The sequence below is a fragment of the Amphiprion ocellaris genome, chromosome 20 (assembly GCF_022539595.1).
Source record: "Amphiprion ocellaris isolate individual 3 ecotype Okinawa chromosome 20, ASM2253959v1, whole genome shotgun sequence".
Lineage (NCBI taxonomy): Eukaryota > Metazoa > Chordata > Actinopteri > Pomacentridae > Amphiprion > Amphiprion ocellaris.
The window spans coordinates 27,819,896-27,834,563 of record NC_072785.1 but is presented as its reverse complement, the minus strand read 5'-3'; the positions used below and the strand labels follow the sequence as shown (position 1 = coordinate 27,834,563).

Sequence of the window (14,668 nt, the reverse complement as noted above, 5' to 3'; positions counted from 1 at the left end):
GAAGAAACAGAAACTTTACCACAATTCTGTAAGGAAATTTAACCAAATCTAAGCTTGAAATTGCAATAGTTCCCCCAAATCACTTCATTCTGGGTGTCTCATCTGAAAATCCAACAAAAATAAACAAATCAAATTTTGCAAAAAAATAAAACATTCTGCACTTTTCGGTGCAACTTATAAACCACAAGTGACTCAGCTTCTACCAGCAGTCACATGACAAAAATTCAGAAACTATTCAGTTGAACTGCAGGAAGTGTAACAGAGCCGATAGAAGAGAAGCAAAGAAACAAATATGAGATACTAAGATACTAAAAAAAACATACTTTATTAATAAAATAAATGCAGCGTGGCTCAAAAATGGTAAACAGAAGAGCAAGTTGTTGGAAGATACATTCGGCATGGTGAAACTTTCTAGAGTTAATGTGAAAAATGCCTGAAAAAGGTGAAAAATACCTGTTCAGATAGAATTTTGCAAGTGTTTGTAACACCTGTGGGCACATGGAAAATATATGTACATGTTGATTCTAGTTTTTTGTGAAACTCATGATCAATTATCAGAGCCAGAAAGCTTTAAACAGACAAAAAAAGTTGAATCTTCAACTTTCTATAGTGTGAAACAGGCCTTGTTTGTTGAGGCTGCAAAATATAAATTGAAATATATTTACAGGATGCAGAGCCACCGTTTTTTCCTCAATATTGTTGGACACTTGGAAAAAGTTAGATATGATGATTACAGGTTTTATGTCAAATTTAATATATATGATCAGAGAAATTAAACTTCAGTTTATTTTTTATGGTTTATGGCATTCTAACTGTCATACTGTACGAACGATATTTCTGAGATGTTATCTACTTTATCTTTTATTCTTAAAATACAGTCTTTAGTCAACATTTCACAATCTTCTTAGGCCTTTAACATTAGTAAAATATCATGTGTCACAAGTATTATAAGGCAAGTTTTTTGATATTTTGACTTGCCAAAATGCTCATTTGCAAGACGGCAAAAACTGATGTGCATAGGTGTCTATTTAATGTCATTATAAGTTACTTCCATGTTGTTTTCATGTTGAAATACAACATATGAGACTTATTTAGCAAAAATCCAGAACCTCGACTTATCATACTTGCCACATATCAAATTCTACTGATGTTGGAGGCTTCAAAAGTTGGTGAGATGTTGAGCAAAAACTGGATTTTAGTAGAAAGTATGGATAAATCAATTTATAAACATATATTTTTCCTTTTCAGGGGCCAATTTTTATCTATTTCTATCCACTGGAAACAGTTTTGTCTCTGTCCTCACTAAATTTCAAGCAGTGTTAGTGTTATATTTCTGGACATTATGGACACTTACAGTGACTTCCCAGATTTTTTTGAGGGTGAAATGCCAAGAAAATCATACAAAATTCTCAAGTTTCAGCTAAAATCTTGCACTGAGCTTAGTTTTGTGGCCCAAATGACAGAAAGAGTGAACTAAATCTGAGACGACGACAGCGTGACTGTCTTGTCTGTTTTGCTTGAGGGAATGACTTTGATCTTTTATTGACTTTCATTAGAATAAGACATTTCTGAGTTCTTTCTTTTCTTTTTTCTTTTTCTAGTCATGTGTCTGTTGTCTTGGAAAGTGAGAGTCACTTTAAGTAGAATTTTTGCTGCAATAAGGATAAAATTGCAGTGAAAACTTTACCTAAAGTGACTAAATATTTAACAGGAGCTTAAAAAACCCACCCAGAAACTACTTGGGAGTTCAGAGGGTTAAACAATATTCTCGTGCCCCTCCTTGGTTTTTCTGTCTCAGCTGCAGTAACAGCTCGCACACATCAGTTTGTTCTAATCCTCCGAGCTCGTCGTCCTGCCCAGCCTCCGGGTTTGCGTCTCTCGGGGTCCAAACGGTGTCAGTCGCCGGATAACAAGCGTCTGCTAAGTGACAGATACCTCGATGCTGAGCCCTGACAGGACAAACCTCGGTAGGAATCATTTCTGAGACGCACTTCGGTGAAGGGCCCACTTCACAGGCTTCCTCTGAACGTGATGACGCATACAAACCTTAACTTTCTGCATCGTTCAGCCGCTCGGCCGGCAGACAGCGTTTCAGCAGAGGATCGTCTCGTTCTTTTTGCTGCAGTGTGTCGTTGCTGCCGCATCGCCGACATCTAGTATTCAGACTCACTGTGGACATATTTGCTACCTGCCTGTCTTTTAAGGGACACTAGAAGCAAATAAAAGGTGTAAGAATCCTGCAAACAACTCACGAAATGCATTTTTTTTCCTGCCGTATCAGGTGAATTAGTGCAGAGATGCCTTAATATTTACAGTAGTCTGGTCTAATTACTTAACCCTGAGATACTCCAGTGATTGGACCCAAGAAAACGACCTCATCAGGTCATTTTTGACCCACTTATGCATGTAAGGGTTAAATAATTTTTAAAAAATGAGGCAACAGACAGGTGAACTAATAATTGAAAGCACAGTTTTCTGTAAGCTACAGTAGATACCTCAGTTGGATCTGTGCAAAATCTATTTCATGCGCTGTAGGACTGTCAGTGTTTCCTCAACCATTTATTACATGTAAATGATAATCAAAATTATTACAAAAAAAGCATATATTTGTGTTATTGCCTGTTGAAACGCTGCAAACTTTTTTCCTTAAAAATTAATTAAAAATGTTGCATCATCTAGATTTACCCAAAGATACAGAATGTAAATAACAAAATACAATTTTAGTGATATCTGTCTTTTTAAATTTTCACTGGAATTCGAGCACACCTGAATGCGAAATTACAAGTCATAAAATTGTTTTTGTTTTTTTAAATTTCAAATATAAGTGTTTCCTGAACCACCATTTACATTCAAATTAATCAAAAATAGTCTTAAAAAATGTGAAATTTAAAAAGGAAGTCTGAGAATAGGCCTGTATATCTGGGGTTTTCCCAGCTATTACCCATTGGAACTTCTCAGAACATCATTTTTTTCCTTCTTCGTCATCCAAATGACTAAACAAAGTAGCACAAATACAATAATAAAATACAAAAATGAGCATTTTAGTGGTGTCTGGCTTTAAGTCACTCTTAAATTCCACCAAAAACAGTGGCACTCAAATGACAAATGACACTCGGATAATTAAACGTCACATCTTTGCCCATAAATGGAACCATTCCTACTTTGGAAAATCCACATCTGGAGAGCACAGCGTGTACATTTTTTACCAGAACTACTTTCTACTGAAGAAATAGTCCCTCTTCTCCCTATAAGCTCCAACTTCACTGGACAAGGCCTCCAGCCAAATCCTAATTTAACCCCTGCAAGCAAATAACGTCCCCATTTATGTAATAACACTTTGCTGCTGACACTATGTGTAAATATTTGTAGATTCAGTGCAGATAAGCTGCATTTTGGTACTTCAGCTGCTCTGTGCATGCTTTGTTTGGGTCACTTGAGGTAAAACTCTGGTACCAGCCAGCGTTAAAACTCAAAATGTAAATCATTTGCTGCGCCGACACACAACGTCGATACAGTAACACACTGTAAATCAGAGCAGAGGACCCACTTTGATGGGAGCGCACTTTTAAAAAAATTAGACCAAACCCCAGTTTATTGATTTTTCTTCTGCAGCAGGAAAACACAAAGCGTCTGCTGCTGTGACACAATTAGGTAATTGAAGACCTCACCGTTGACCCCTTTCTCTACATTAGCAATTACAGATATACATATTTATGTGTTCTCCAGGTTCATTTGAGGTCTGCACCGTCTGCATTGTGTCTTTTATCTCGTGCTCGAATTCATTCTGTATCTGACATCTGCTTGTCACAGTCGAGTGACAACTTCTTTGCAAACTTTATCCTCTTATGTTGTGCTTGCTCATGGATTTGTCGACACAGGAAACATGTTAATCCACGTGTCTAGACGACAAACATCCACTCAGAATAAAACAGAAATGTAATGGTGGTTCTTTTAATCTGCAAAACGTACACTGCTCTGACAAAGGATTCACACTGATAGCTGATATCTCCTATTTTTGCATATTTCTCACGCTTAAATGTTCCAGATCATCAAACTAATAGTTATTTTTACTGAATATCAGACAGAGGTAACCCGCAAAATGCAAAATGCAGTTTTTCAATGGTCATTTATTGAAGATTTATTGGCTCGTTGTCAAGCTGCAGCTGAAATCATGATTTAGAAACTGCATTTTGCACTTCTGTTAAATTAATTTAATGATCTTAAGTGTGCCTAATATGCAAAAATAGGAGATATATGTGGGGGGGTGGGGGCAAATACTTTTTCACGGCATTGTAGAAATAGCTCGATCAAACTTACCTTCGTAAATAAGAAAAAAAGAGAAAAAGGCCAAAAAATGTCCTTTATTTTCTCCAGAGATAACCCACAAAACACAAAATACAGTTTCTAAATGGTGATGTATTGAAGATTTATTGAAAACTCCTGTGAAAAAATAATTGCCCCTCTGAACCTAATAACTAGTTGGGCCACCGTTTGCTGTGCAGTTAAATGTTTGTGACAGCTTGTGGAGGAGTTTTGGTCCATTCTTCTCTGCAGAATAGTTTAAATTTGGCTATATTAGATGCTTTTCCAGCATGACCTGCCCCTTTAAGGTCTTGCCGTTGAAGATATCTGTAGGGGGGGTCAAATACTTTTTCACAGCAGTGTAGAAATATCTCGATCAAACTTACCTTTGTAAGCAAGAAAACAAGAGAAAAGGCCAAAAAGTATCCATTATTTTCTCCAGAGATAACCCACAAAACACGAAATGCAGTTTTTAAATGGTGATGTGTTGGGCGCCTGTATAGCTCAACGTGTTGAGCAGGTGACCCATGTACAGGGCTGGTCCCCGACGCAGCTGGCCCGGGTTCGATTCCCGCTCGCGGCCCTTTGCTGCATGTCTTCCCCGACTCTTCTCCCGTTTCCTGTCTCTCTCTCACTGCACCTGTCCAATAAAGCTGATAAAAGGCCAAAAAAATAACTTTAAAAAAAAAAAAAAAAAATGGTGATGTGTTGAAGATTTATTGAAAAGCGATACCACCAATGTGAAAAAGTAATTGCCCCCTGAACCTAATAACTTGTTGGCCCACCCTTGGTAGCAAGAAGTGCAGTTTGTGACAGCTTGTGGGGGAACTGGTTCATTCTTCTCTGCAGAATAGTTTAAATTAGATGGTTTTCGATCATTAACTACCCCTTTAAATTCTTGCCACAGCATCTCCAAGTCTGGACTTTGACTCGACCCCTCTTAAACCTTGATTTTGTCCTTTTTGAGCAATTCACCGGTGGACTTGGTTGTGTGCTTTGGGTCATCGACATGCAGCAGCTGAAATTGTGATTTAAAAACTGCATTTTGCACTTATATTAAAATTAGTTTGATGAAATGCTTTTTCACAGCACTGTAGAAGTATCTTGATCAAACTTTGATACACAAGTAAGAAAAACAAGAGAAAAAGGCTATAAAATGTCCTTTATTTCCCCTGAGCTGCCAGAAAAGTAGAGTCTGTCCCTTGTAAACATCTGCAGAGGGCACAATGGACCCCCTCGCATTGGCACCGTCGCCATAGCGATGGGATTGAAGCCGGGACTGAGGAAGAGTGAGCCGGATGAAAGCGAAGTGCCCCGGGGCCCCCTGGTCTTTGGTGTCTGGGAGAGGTGGAGGAGCCCGAGCATCAAACCATCAGACGGCGAAGGAACATGAAAGAACGGCGAGGGGCCCTTTGTGTCTTTCCGTCTCGTTTGTATTCAGTGGCAAAGAAGCGAAACGTCTCACCTCGGCGTCTCGCTTTGATGGATGATAACGTTTGTTTTTTTTCTCTTTTTGTTTCTTAGTTTACAGCCAAACTTTTGACACGGAGTTGTCGACGCTCAGAAACATTAGGGTCGTTTTCCAACCACAGAACTGGAGGTGATGTCAGTTTCTGTTTGACTTTCACTTCCTGTATTTCAGCGAGAGATCCCATATGTTACTATTTTTAGATAACTCCGGCTGTCTCTTGGCATTTTTGTTGTTCTCCTGACATTTGAGGTCAGTTTCCAGTTTTTATGAGGCTTCACTAATACAATGTAATAATGCTTTACCACAGTGTGCAGTTATAACATCTCAGTGAAGGCATGTTTTATTTTAGCACAAATCTTACTGAAAGTTATTCTTTATTTCTATCTTGTAATACACCAAACAAACTTTCGAGTTCCCATAGTCAGTTGTAATAGCTGACTGATTTCCCTGAATCTTTTTGCAGCATAAAATATGAATGTTCATCAAGATATTTGTGAAATATAAAGTCAATTTTTAAAATTTTCTTCCTGAAGATTTTGCAAATTTTTATAAATTTGGGGAATTTTATGCTGAGTTTTTGGATTTTTTTCAGACAAGGGAACAACTTTTTTGGTGCCCATAAATGAAGACAACAGGAGGGTTAAATGTGAAAAAAAAAGAACTTGTGAAAGCGGCTTAATGGTTAACTAAAAAATAGGAAAATATCTCAAAGTATTTGATATGTGAAGCTGAAAGTTCACAGATGGCACTTTAAATGTATATACCTTTTGTTGAAAAAAGATTCAACCAAATCAGAGATGATGGAGCCAAAAAAACCTGATGATTTGAGATGAATTAATCCAGTTACATTTTGAAATCTGTTGCTGTTCCACATCTATACTACAAACTTACAGTAACATCAGTAAAACTTTGATTTTGGTGTTTGATGTTGGCACATTTACATTTTTTAACACAAGATTATAAAAAGAAAACTGCTTTGTTGAAATTTATGTTTTTGAAGAGGAATATTCCCAAACTTGTATTTTGTCCTTTAGCTTGACTTTAGGTGGCTGAATACACTTTATATATATATACAATTAAAAAAAAAAAAAAAAAAAAAGCACTGATGGGATGTTTTCAAGTTCTAAGTACATTATGCATTTTGTAGTTACCACACAAGTCATGGCAAAATGCCAATTTGTCATGACTAATTTTCTTTTATGTGGTTTATAAAGGCTCTTTTTATTATGGCTCATGCAGTTATAGATTCACATTTGGGGTGTTTTCCAGATTACACTGCACAGTTCAGAATGTTTGACCTTTCCTGCCTTTGGTGTTTTGCTATTGTATTTCCTCAGTCCCAATTTTTGTTGTCGTTTTAGTTTTTTGGTTGTTCTGTAAAGCACTACTTTGCATGGAAACTGCTACACTTTTGAAAACCACCTTGTTTACTGCAACTTTCTCTTAGATGCTCAAACTATTTTCTTGTCTTTTAATGCACTTTTATGATCTTATTGTCTACTTTTACGTTATTTGTATGATTTTAATGTATGTCTAGCTGTAAGTAATTTTTCTGGATGTATTTCTTTGACATTGTAAAGCACCTTGAATTGTCTTGTGTATGAATTGTGCTATACAACAAGGTACAACATGCTTGAACAAGGAAGGACGATTGTCACCGATTTTAGCTTTAAGCCTATAGACAGCTGAGATGTCCTGAGATGTTTCACACCACTCTGACTGTTTCTTCTTCTTTTCTGCTTTTACAGGGTGAACACGTGTCCCAACAACTGCTCCGGCCGAGGCGAGTGCCGCGTGGGAAACTCCACGGCTTCGGTTTACTGCGAGTGCGAAGCCAACTGGAAGGGGGAAGCCTGCGACATCCCGTACTGCCTGGCCGACTGTGGCTCCCCCGATAGAGGCCACTGCCAGGGCAAGACCTGCCTCTGCAAGGCCGGATGGCAAGGTGGGACTACGGCTAATATGGCATTCATATCATTTTCACATTCACTGAACTTGCTGGAGAAACCGCAAGTAGGTTTCAACAAGTCCAAACATGCAAAACATCCCTCAGTTGCTAAAATAAGCAGCCTGCTGGGTTTGTCTGAGCAGCGGGTAGCTCCTAAATTCACATTCACCAGCCAGAATTAATAATACTGAAATTAAAGCATGCCTTCTGCCTATTTTTCAATCATTTTTAAACAGTTGTGGTGCTTTCAGTAGTAAAGAAACTACATGCAACAACTCCATCAAAGCCTTTGTGTCCGTTTGATGCAGAGCTGCTGGACGTATGAGATGATTAGATCAGAGAGCAGTAAAACTCCAAAGATCATTTTTACAAGCCTGTTTCCAGACCTCTCAATTCCCTGCAACATCTGTGAGTTGATTTATAGAAAGAATAAAGTCAACAAACCACCAGTCGAGTGTGATTAAGTGCCCCGGAGTGGCGTGTTTTTAGAAACTGCTGCAGAACGCCGCTCGTTATCAAAAAAATATTATTTAGAGACCACTATTGAGCAGAGAAGGAGTGTTCTCATGGAATTTCAGGTCAAAGAACAAAATTTTATAGATGATAGATGTTGGAAAATGTTCTTCTTTTAGTGGGAAACCTTTCTAAACCAACAAGAAAACCTTTTCCGCTCAAAAACATTAAGCTGTGCTCGGTTTCTTCTGGGTCACTAAGCAAAAAAATATTGAACAAGAATCAGTTTTGACATTTCTGTGGAATTTAAAGGAATATAAGTCACTATTTTAGGCACTATTTCTAGCCTTGGTTCTACATTCTGACTCTGAATTTAAACAAAACCACAGCTTTTTGCAGCAAATTTTCTTTTTTTTTTTTTTAAAACAAACCCAGGAATAAATGAGAATAAAATCAGGTAAACATCCAGTACAGCTGAGCTCTAAGCAGCTCCAGTGAAGCAGTTGGAGGTTTAGTCGAGAGTTATCTTTTATCCGTCCAGATTTTGCCTGTTTATCTGGTGATTCAGACCAGTGCCTCCTGCAGCTTTCAGCCTGCACCACTATTATTGAGGCTTTCGCTGCCCCCACAACATCCATCTGCTGTTTCGGATGAACTTTTCGCAGGATCAGCTTCCTCATCGTTTCGGGTTGAGTCATGACTATTGAGTCCTTTTATTTGGCGATGTCCTGACACTACTGTATCCTTTTCGAATTGGACCATATGGGCGTTTTAACCGCTCTATTAGTTCTTAAACGGCTCCACTGCACCGCTCCGGCAAGCAGAGACAACGGCTTAATTTAACTGCAGTTATATCAGCGGCTCCGTGTGCTCACGATCTAATTACAAAAGCTAAGGGAGTTGAGAAACAGACTGGCGTTTTCTTTAGCCTTTATTACCCACCCTGTCATGGTGTTTTAGCAGAGGAATAGCACTCTCGGTGAGCTGTGTGCTGCCAGCTTTTAAATGAACTCATTTTCTACATCAACCAGTGCAAAAAGCAGAGACAGATGTCTGTTTAGCTAAGCCACCACTGCATTTAATCTGTCTTTTAACGGAACGTGGTGTTTGCTTTATTTATGGAAATGCCACCAAGTTACAAAGGTAGTTTTGTTATTTTACTAGAACCAGGTTGAAGAATATTAGCCACCAGGGATGTTTTTTTCCAGTTACTAAACAAAACAAAAAGCAGTGAGTAAAGTGACCTTGATTGTTGGAGTGAATCACAATACTTCCTTCCTTGGCACATGGCCGCTTGTGCATATTTTTGATAATGATCAAGAAGACACTTCCCCGGTGGTTAACACCCTGTTTCTGCTGTGTGGTGGAGTGACAGCACTAATTAGTCGGTGAATGTTTTTTTTTACAGACAGGATTTATTTCATCAGGTAGGACGGACAGACCGGAGATGAACAGGATCGACAAAATGCCCTCAAACCCCCCACATAACCTCAGCCATTCAGAAGGTTGACAGGAAATGACCAATCTTTCTATTCCAGACTTATTAGTTGTTTGCCAAATAATTTTTCAGAGTCTTTTCCCTTCATTCAGGACTGATTCCGGTTTATGTTATGTGTTATTGTTCCTGCGAATAAACAGGGGAAGGCAGCTCTGGCCGGAGACCTAATGAGTTATTCCAATGACTATCAGTTACAGTCAAGTCCACACGATGTACTTTTCTCTGCAAACAGATGTCTGCATGCAGCTCATAATTTGTAACCATGAGATTTCATACATTGCGAAGTTGCTGTGGTGCTCAAAACATAAGGAGACACTGTGGAAAGAGATTATCTGTCATCTACTTCTTTATATTCCATCATTAAAAGAGTTATAATTGAAGTAATTTCTGCCAGACTTTGGAGATGCTTTGATTTTAGGCTCGAAGTTCTCTATTAACGCTACTCAAACACAGTCTGAAGTTCTAAATTCTCCAGAAACCTTGCGGTTGGTTTTTGTGTACGTTATGAGGGCTAATACAGTAGTCTACATCAGCAAGCAGTATGTACAAACGTCAACTTTTAAACTTTACATCGGTCAGTGCCCAAGTAAAGCCTTTCATCAGTTTTTCTCTTCATAGCTGTTTTTTCACCCCAAAAGCTTCCAGATCTATTTTCTAATGATAATTGCCTCAAACCTGCATAACTAGTCTCCAAAACTTTAACCTCTCTGCTTTTTCTTTTTTTTTTTTAATCTCTTCTATAGTTTAAGAGATGAGATCAATAATGAATCATGAATCTTTATTCTCTGGGAACAGATGAAAATTAGCCTTGGAGGCAAACTCACTTATATTTCTTTTTCCTTTTGATTAGTGGTTAAATGCATATAAATGTATGAAAATGAAAAGAAAATGTGTGTCTCCACCTACACAATCGATTCACAGAAAGCAGATGGACCCAGTTTTTGTTAACTTTGGCTGCCGGCGGGAACTTTAAGGAAAACTAATGAAGCCTGAGTAACGCAGGCACTTGTTCATAAGCTAGATAGTTTTGTTTTTGCCCCTGATATAATGCTGATGTATTTTGTTGGTATTTTCTCTCTGAGGGTATGTCCGATTAAAAGTGCAGAAATTAATTAACCAAGCCTCTGCATCGTTTGTTCTCCCAGTGGAGCCTTGAATCTGTGGTTTCCTTCCTCCCCAGGTCCAGACTGCTCCGTCTCGGTTCCTGCCAACTCGTCCTTTTGGAGCCGGGAGGAGTACGCCGAGGCCGGGCTGGCCAGGGCTTCCCACAAGGCCGTGGTGGAGCAGGGCATCATGTGGGTCATCGGAGGTTACGTCTTCAACGCCTCCGACTACCACATGGTTAAAGCGTAAGTCCTCTTTCCCCTCTGAACATCTCCGCTGTGATTTCAGGCATTCGGCTGCAGCTCGTCCAGGAGAGCTGCGAGACACAAGTCCTCCTGTTGCTATGCGACTGCAGGGGCCGTGGCTGTGAAACACAGTGTCTCTGCTGGAGGAATTTAAATATTTTTAACTTACATGCCTGTTGTACCGAGTGTTAAAGTAGCACGTGACTGTTAGAAAGAAGCCACAGGACTTCCTGTCTGTTGAAAATTGCCAAGAAAGAGAACACAGCCTTGAACAGGCAGCTCTGTGTTGCGCACAGGGCGAAGTATGCAATTAAAACCGTAAAATTAGAGGATCAGCTGGTGCTCCTCACCCTCAACTCCACCCAGGAAGATCACAATTACTCCCTTGGCTCATGTTTTGGGTTTTTATGGGCTTGCCACCAGACCAAGGCCTTTTTATTTCGACTTGATGTCTGCTGTGTGAGGCAGTATTCTTTAAACTTTGCATAGCTCAGTACATTTTTACCATGACATAGTACTTACAGTCATACAGGTATTCTGACCCTTTGAACTCTGAGCAGTCTCATTTTTTTTTTTACTGCAATATAAAGTCCTGCACCTCTTTGAAAACAGAATAAACATGGGTAGAAGTAGAGAGAATTTAGAAAAGTCTTTTGTGCAGTATGTCAAAGTTAGAATATTGTAAAGCATATAAAAACATGAAGAAAATGAAAGTTGAATTTCTTCTGTGCCCACACTTGTCTAACACTGAGAAAACACGGTGACTCCACATACATTTCTATACATAACAGCTCTGTGTAAACACTGCCTGCAGTTCAGCTGAATGGTTTTAGTTTTGACACATGACTGTAGGTCACAGCTGAGCTGATGGGTTCTCAGTTGTGCTAAGCTACTTAGAATTTTTGTTTATTGTGGAATATGGTTTGTTCGAACTGCTCATTTTTTAGCAACTTTAGTGAATTGATTTTGATGAAATATCACAATTTTAAGCTTAGATTTAGTTAATTTTCCTCACAGAACTGCATACAAAATATGGTTATATTGTTGGAAAGTTGAAAATTCAACCTTTTTTTTTTTTGCTTCTATTTTTGCACTTTCTGACTGATAATTGATCATTACTTTTGCAAAAATAGAAAAAAATGGACTCAACATGTACACTGCTTTTCCAAGTGGCCACAGGTGTTTACCAACACTGGAGACACTTTTGGTTGCAGCTAAGTTAATCACGGTTTCTCCACATTTTATGTTTTTTTTTTGTTGTGAATTTCTGAATGAGACAACAGAACTCTGTCACACATGATATGTTGAAGGACCACTGGAAAGCTGAAAATCCAATAAACCTTTCAGCTTTTATAATTTCTGGCTCTAATAAATGGTGCTTTTTTGTAATTTCTGCAAATTCTGAGGCATTGAAGGTTACAAATGATGTTTTCTTACAGTTCTATCTAAAGGTAAAAGAACAGTACTGATACATAGGTAGGTCAGTTAGCAAGTTGATGGCTTTATTGAGGTATATGCTCTATTATGCACTGATACCATTGCACTTTTATCTCCCACAGTTTATTTTTATGGCACTTTTAGTTGGGGTGTGGAGGGATTTGAATGTGCTGTTTGATAGGAATGTAGCTCCTATAAACATTTGCAAACTGTACAGTCTGCCAGAGGAGGGTCACTAAATAGAGACTCGACAGAGCGACCAGACCTTTACACACAACCACAATTATTCTTAAAGTTTGTTATGTGAAAAAATACTAGTGCAGTGATGTCTTTCCTTGAGGGATTGTCCTGAGTTTCATCTCAATAATCATTTAACTGAATCATCTGCTCACCAGTCAAGTGGTACCGCAACCTTTGCTTTGCTGTTTGTTTTGGTTACTTGAACTCGCAATAAAATGGAAAATCTCCACATAAAAGCCTTTCTATCATGCTGACCACGCCTTTTTTTATTCTGTTTATTTCTGCAGTTATAACCTCAGCAGTAAATCCTGGCTGACCCTTGACCCGTCCGTCAACACCGTCACTCCGCGATATGGCCACTCCCTCGCCCTACATGAGGTACGTGACGAAACGGAGAAATCTAAAGTTTGTTTATGCACTCGGAGATAAAATATAATGAATCTGCACTCTATAATTCATTCTTACTGTAGTGCAGTTTGCAGAAATCTGTTATTTCTGCCAGCTCGGCCTCAGTTTGATCGAAGAAGGCTTGAAAAGGTGATGAGAAAAGACCGATGACACTTAAAATTTAACAGAAACATTCTGAACGCCGTTTTTTTTTTTTTTTTTCTTTTAACTTACAGTAGCATCTGTTGTCTGGAACTAATATATAAATCTCTGGGTTTTTGATGTGCTGCAGTGAAGTAGTGAGGCGGTTTCTCCTCAGACAGAAAAGCCTGTTAGGAGCTGCTGATGGAATAATAAATTAGAGAGGAAAATTCAGAGGAAGACACAGTCGGTCTGCTCTGTGGTTTGAGAGAAGCACGTTGGAGCTGCCGAGTGTTTGTAATGAACAAATTGCATCTTAGTGCGCCAATGTGTCCTGGAAGTAAATGTGGGGCTTGTAAGAGGAATCAGAAATCCAGTCACTGTTGCTGCACAACAGATAGAATTAATACAATTTTGCAGCTACAGATGCAGCCCACAAATCCTCGCTAATTTATGAAAAACCTCCTCCTTTGTCTCTCCTGGAAAAGAACAACCCAAGCATTTGTGTAATCTAGTTGAACTGTTTGATCTGTTAGAGTTAGGGGGAAAAGTGCAGTGTGACACATTAAAATGAACTTGAAATTAATTCTAAAACTGAAAAAAATTCATCATAAGGCTCTCAAACTGAGCTGCACCTACTGGATGGAATAACAACGCAAACACTCGGCTTTCGTGTGCACGTATTGTCAAGTACATGAGTAAATATTTCCCATGCCTGCTGTTAGTGTTGAATGAAAACGGTGTATTGCCACACTCTTAATATCAGGAGACGTTATTCCGTCTGACCTCCAGACTATCTTGAGCCCTTTCAGTGGAGAAAATTGTTCTGTGTGAAACGAGGTCCAGGCAATAATAATAATAAGATCGTGTTATTATTCAAAACTCGAGGACAGGAGGAAGGTTATTGGGTCCCAAGTTTTTATTTATTTATTTTTTTTAACGTTGTCTTCTACTATCCCTTGTGGTTTTTGCTGTGCTCAACTTCCATTATTAGGTTTCATCAGAATGATGGCTCATTACGACCACGGTGTAGGTGTGCCAGACTTTGTTTCAGCCATAATGAGCTGCAAAGTGTATCACAGTTCAGGATTGGCCTCCTACATACTAATAACTGTGAGTTTCAGAGTTACCATTCAAGTTTGTTTACTGCTTTCATTAGTTACTTTCATTATGTAAATTTTTGAAGACATAGTAACTTTTACTGGTTCACTAGAAAGAATGAATAAGATGCTTTGAATGCTTTTTTATGTACTCCGATATATCAGCCGGAATATTAAAACCGCCTGCCTAATATTGTGCAGTTTCCTGTTGTATCACCAATGCAGCTATGGTCTGTGGGACCATATACATGGGACTTCTGAAGATGGTACATGGGTGTTATGGAGATAGTACGAAGGTGTTCTGGAGATAGTAAAAGGGACTTCTGAAAATAATAGACAGGT

At 38.7% G+C, this 14,668-nt stretch overlaps 1 protein-coding gene across 1 annotated transcript in view; it reads left to right on the top strand.

Moving 5' to 3' along the window:
- Nucleotides 1-14,668, top strand: part of atrn (attractin) — a 205,906-nt gene that overhangs the window by 31,510 nt on the left and 159,728 nt on the right. Inside the window, exons 5-7 of the mRNA XM_023271357.3 lie at nt 7,522-7,718; nt 10,853-11,021; nt 12,986-13,076. Of these exons, the coding sequence (XP_023127125.1) occupies nt 7,522-7,718; nt 10,853-11,021; nt 12,986-13,076 (457 nt within the window). The remainder of the gene's footprint in view (nt 1-7,521; nt 7,719-10,852; nt 11,022-12,985; nt 13,077-14,668) is intronic.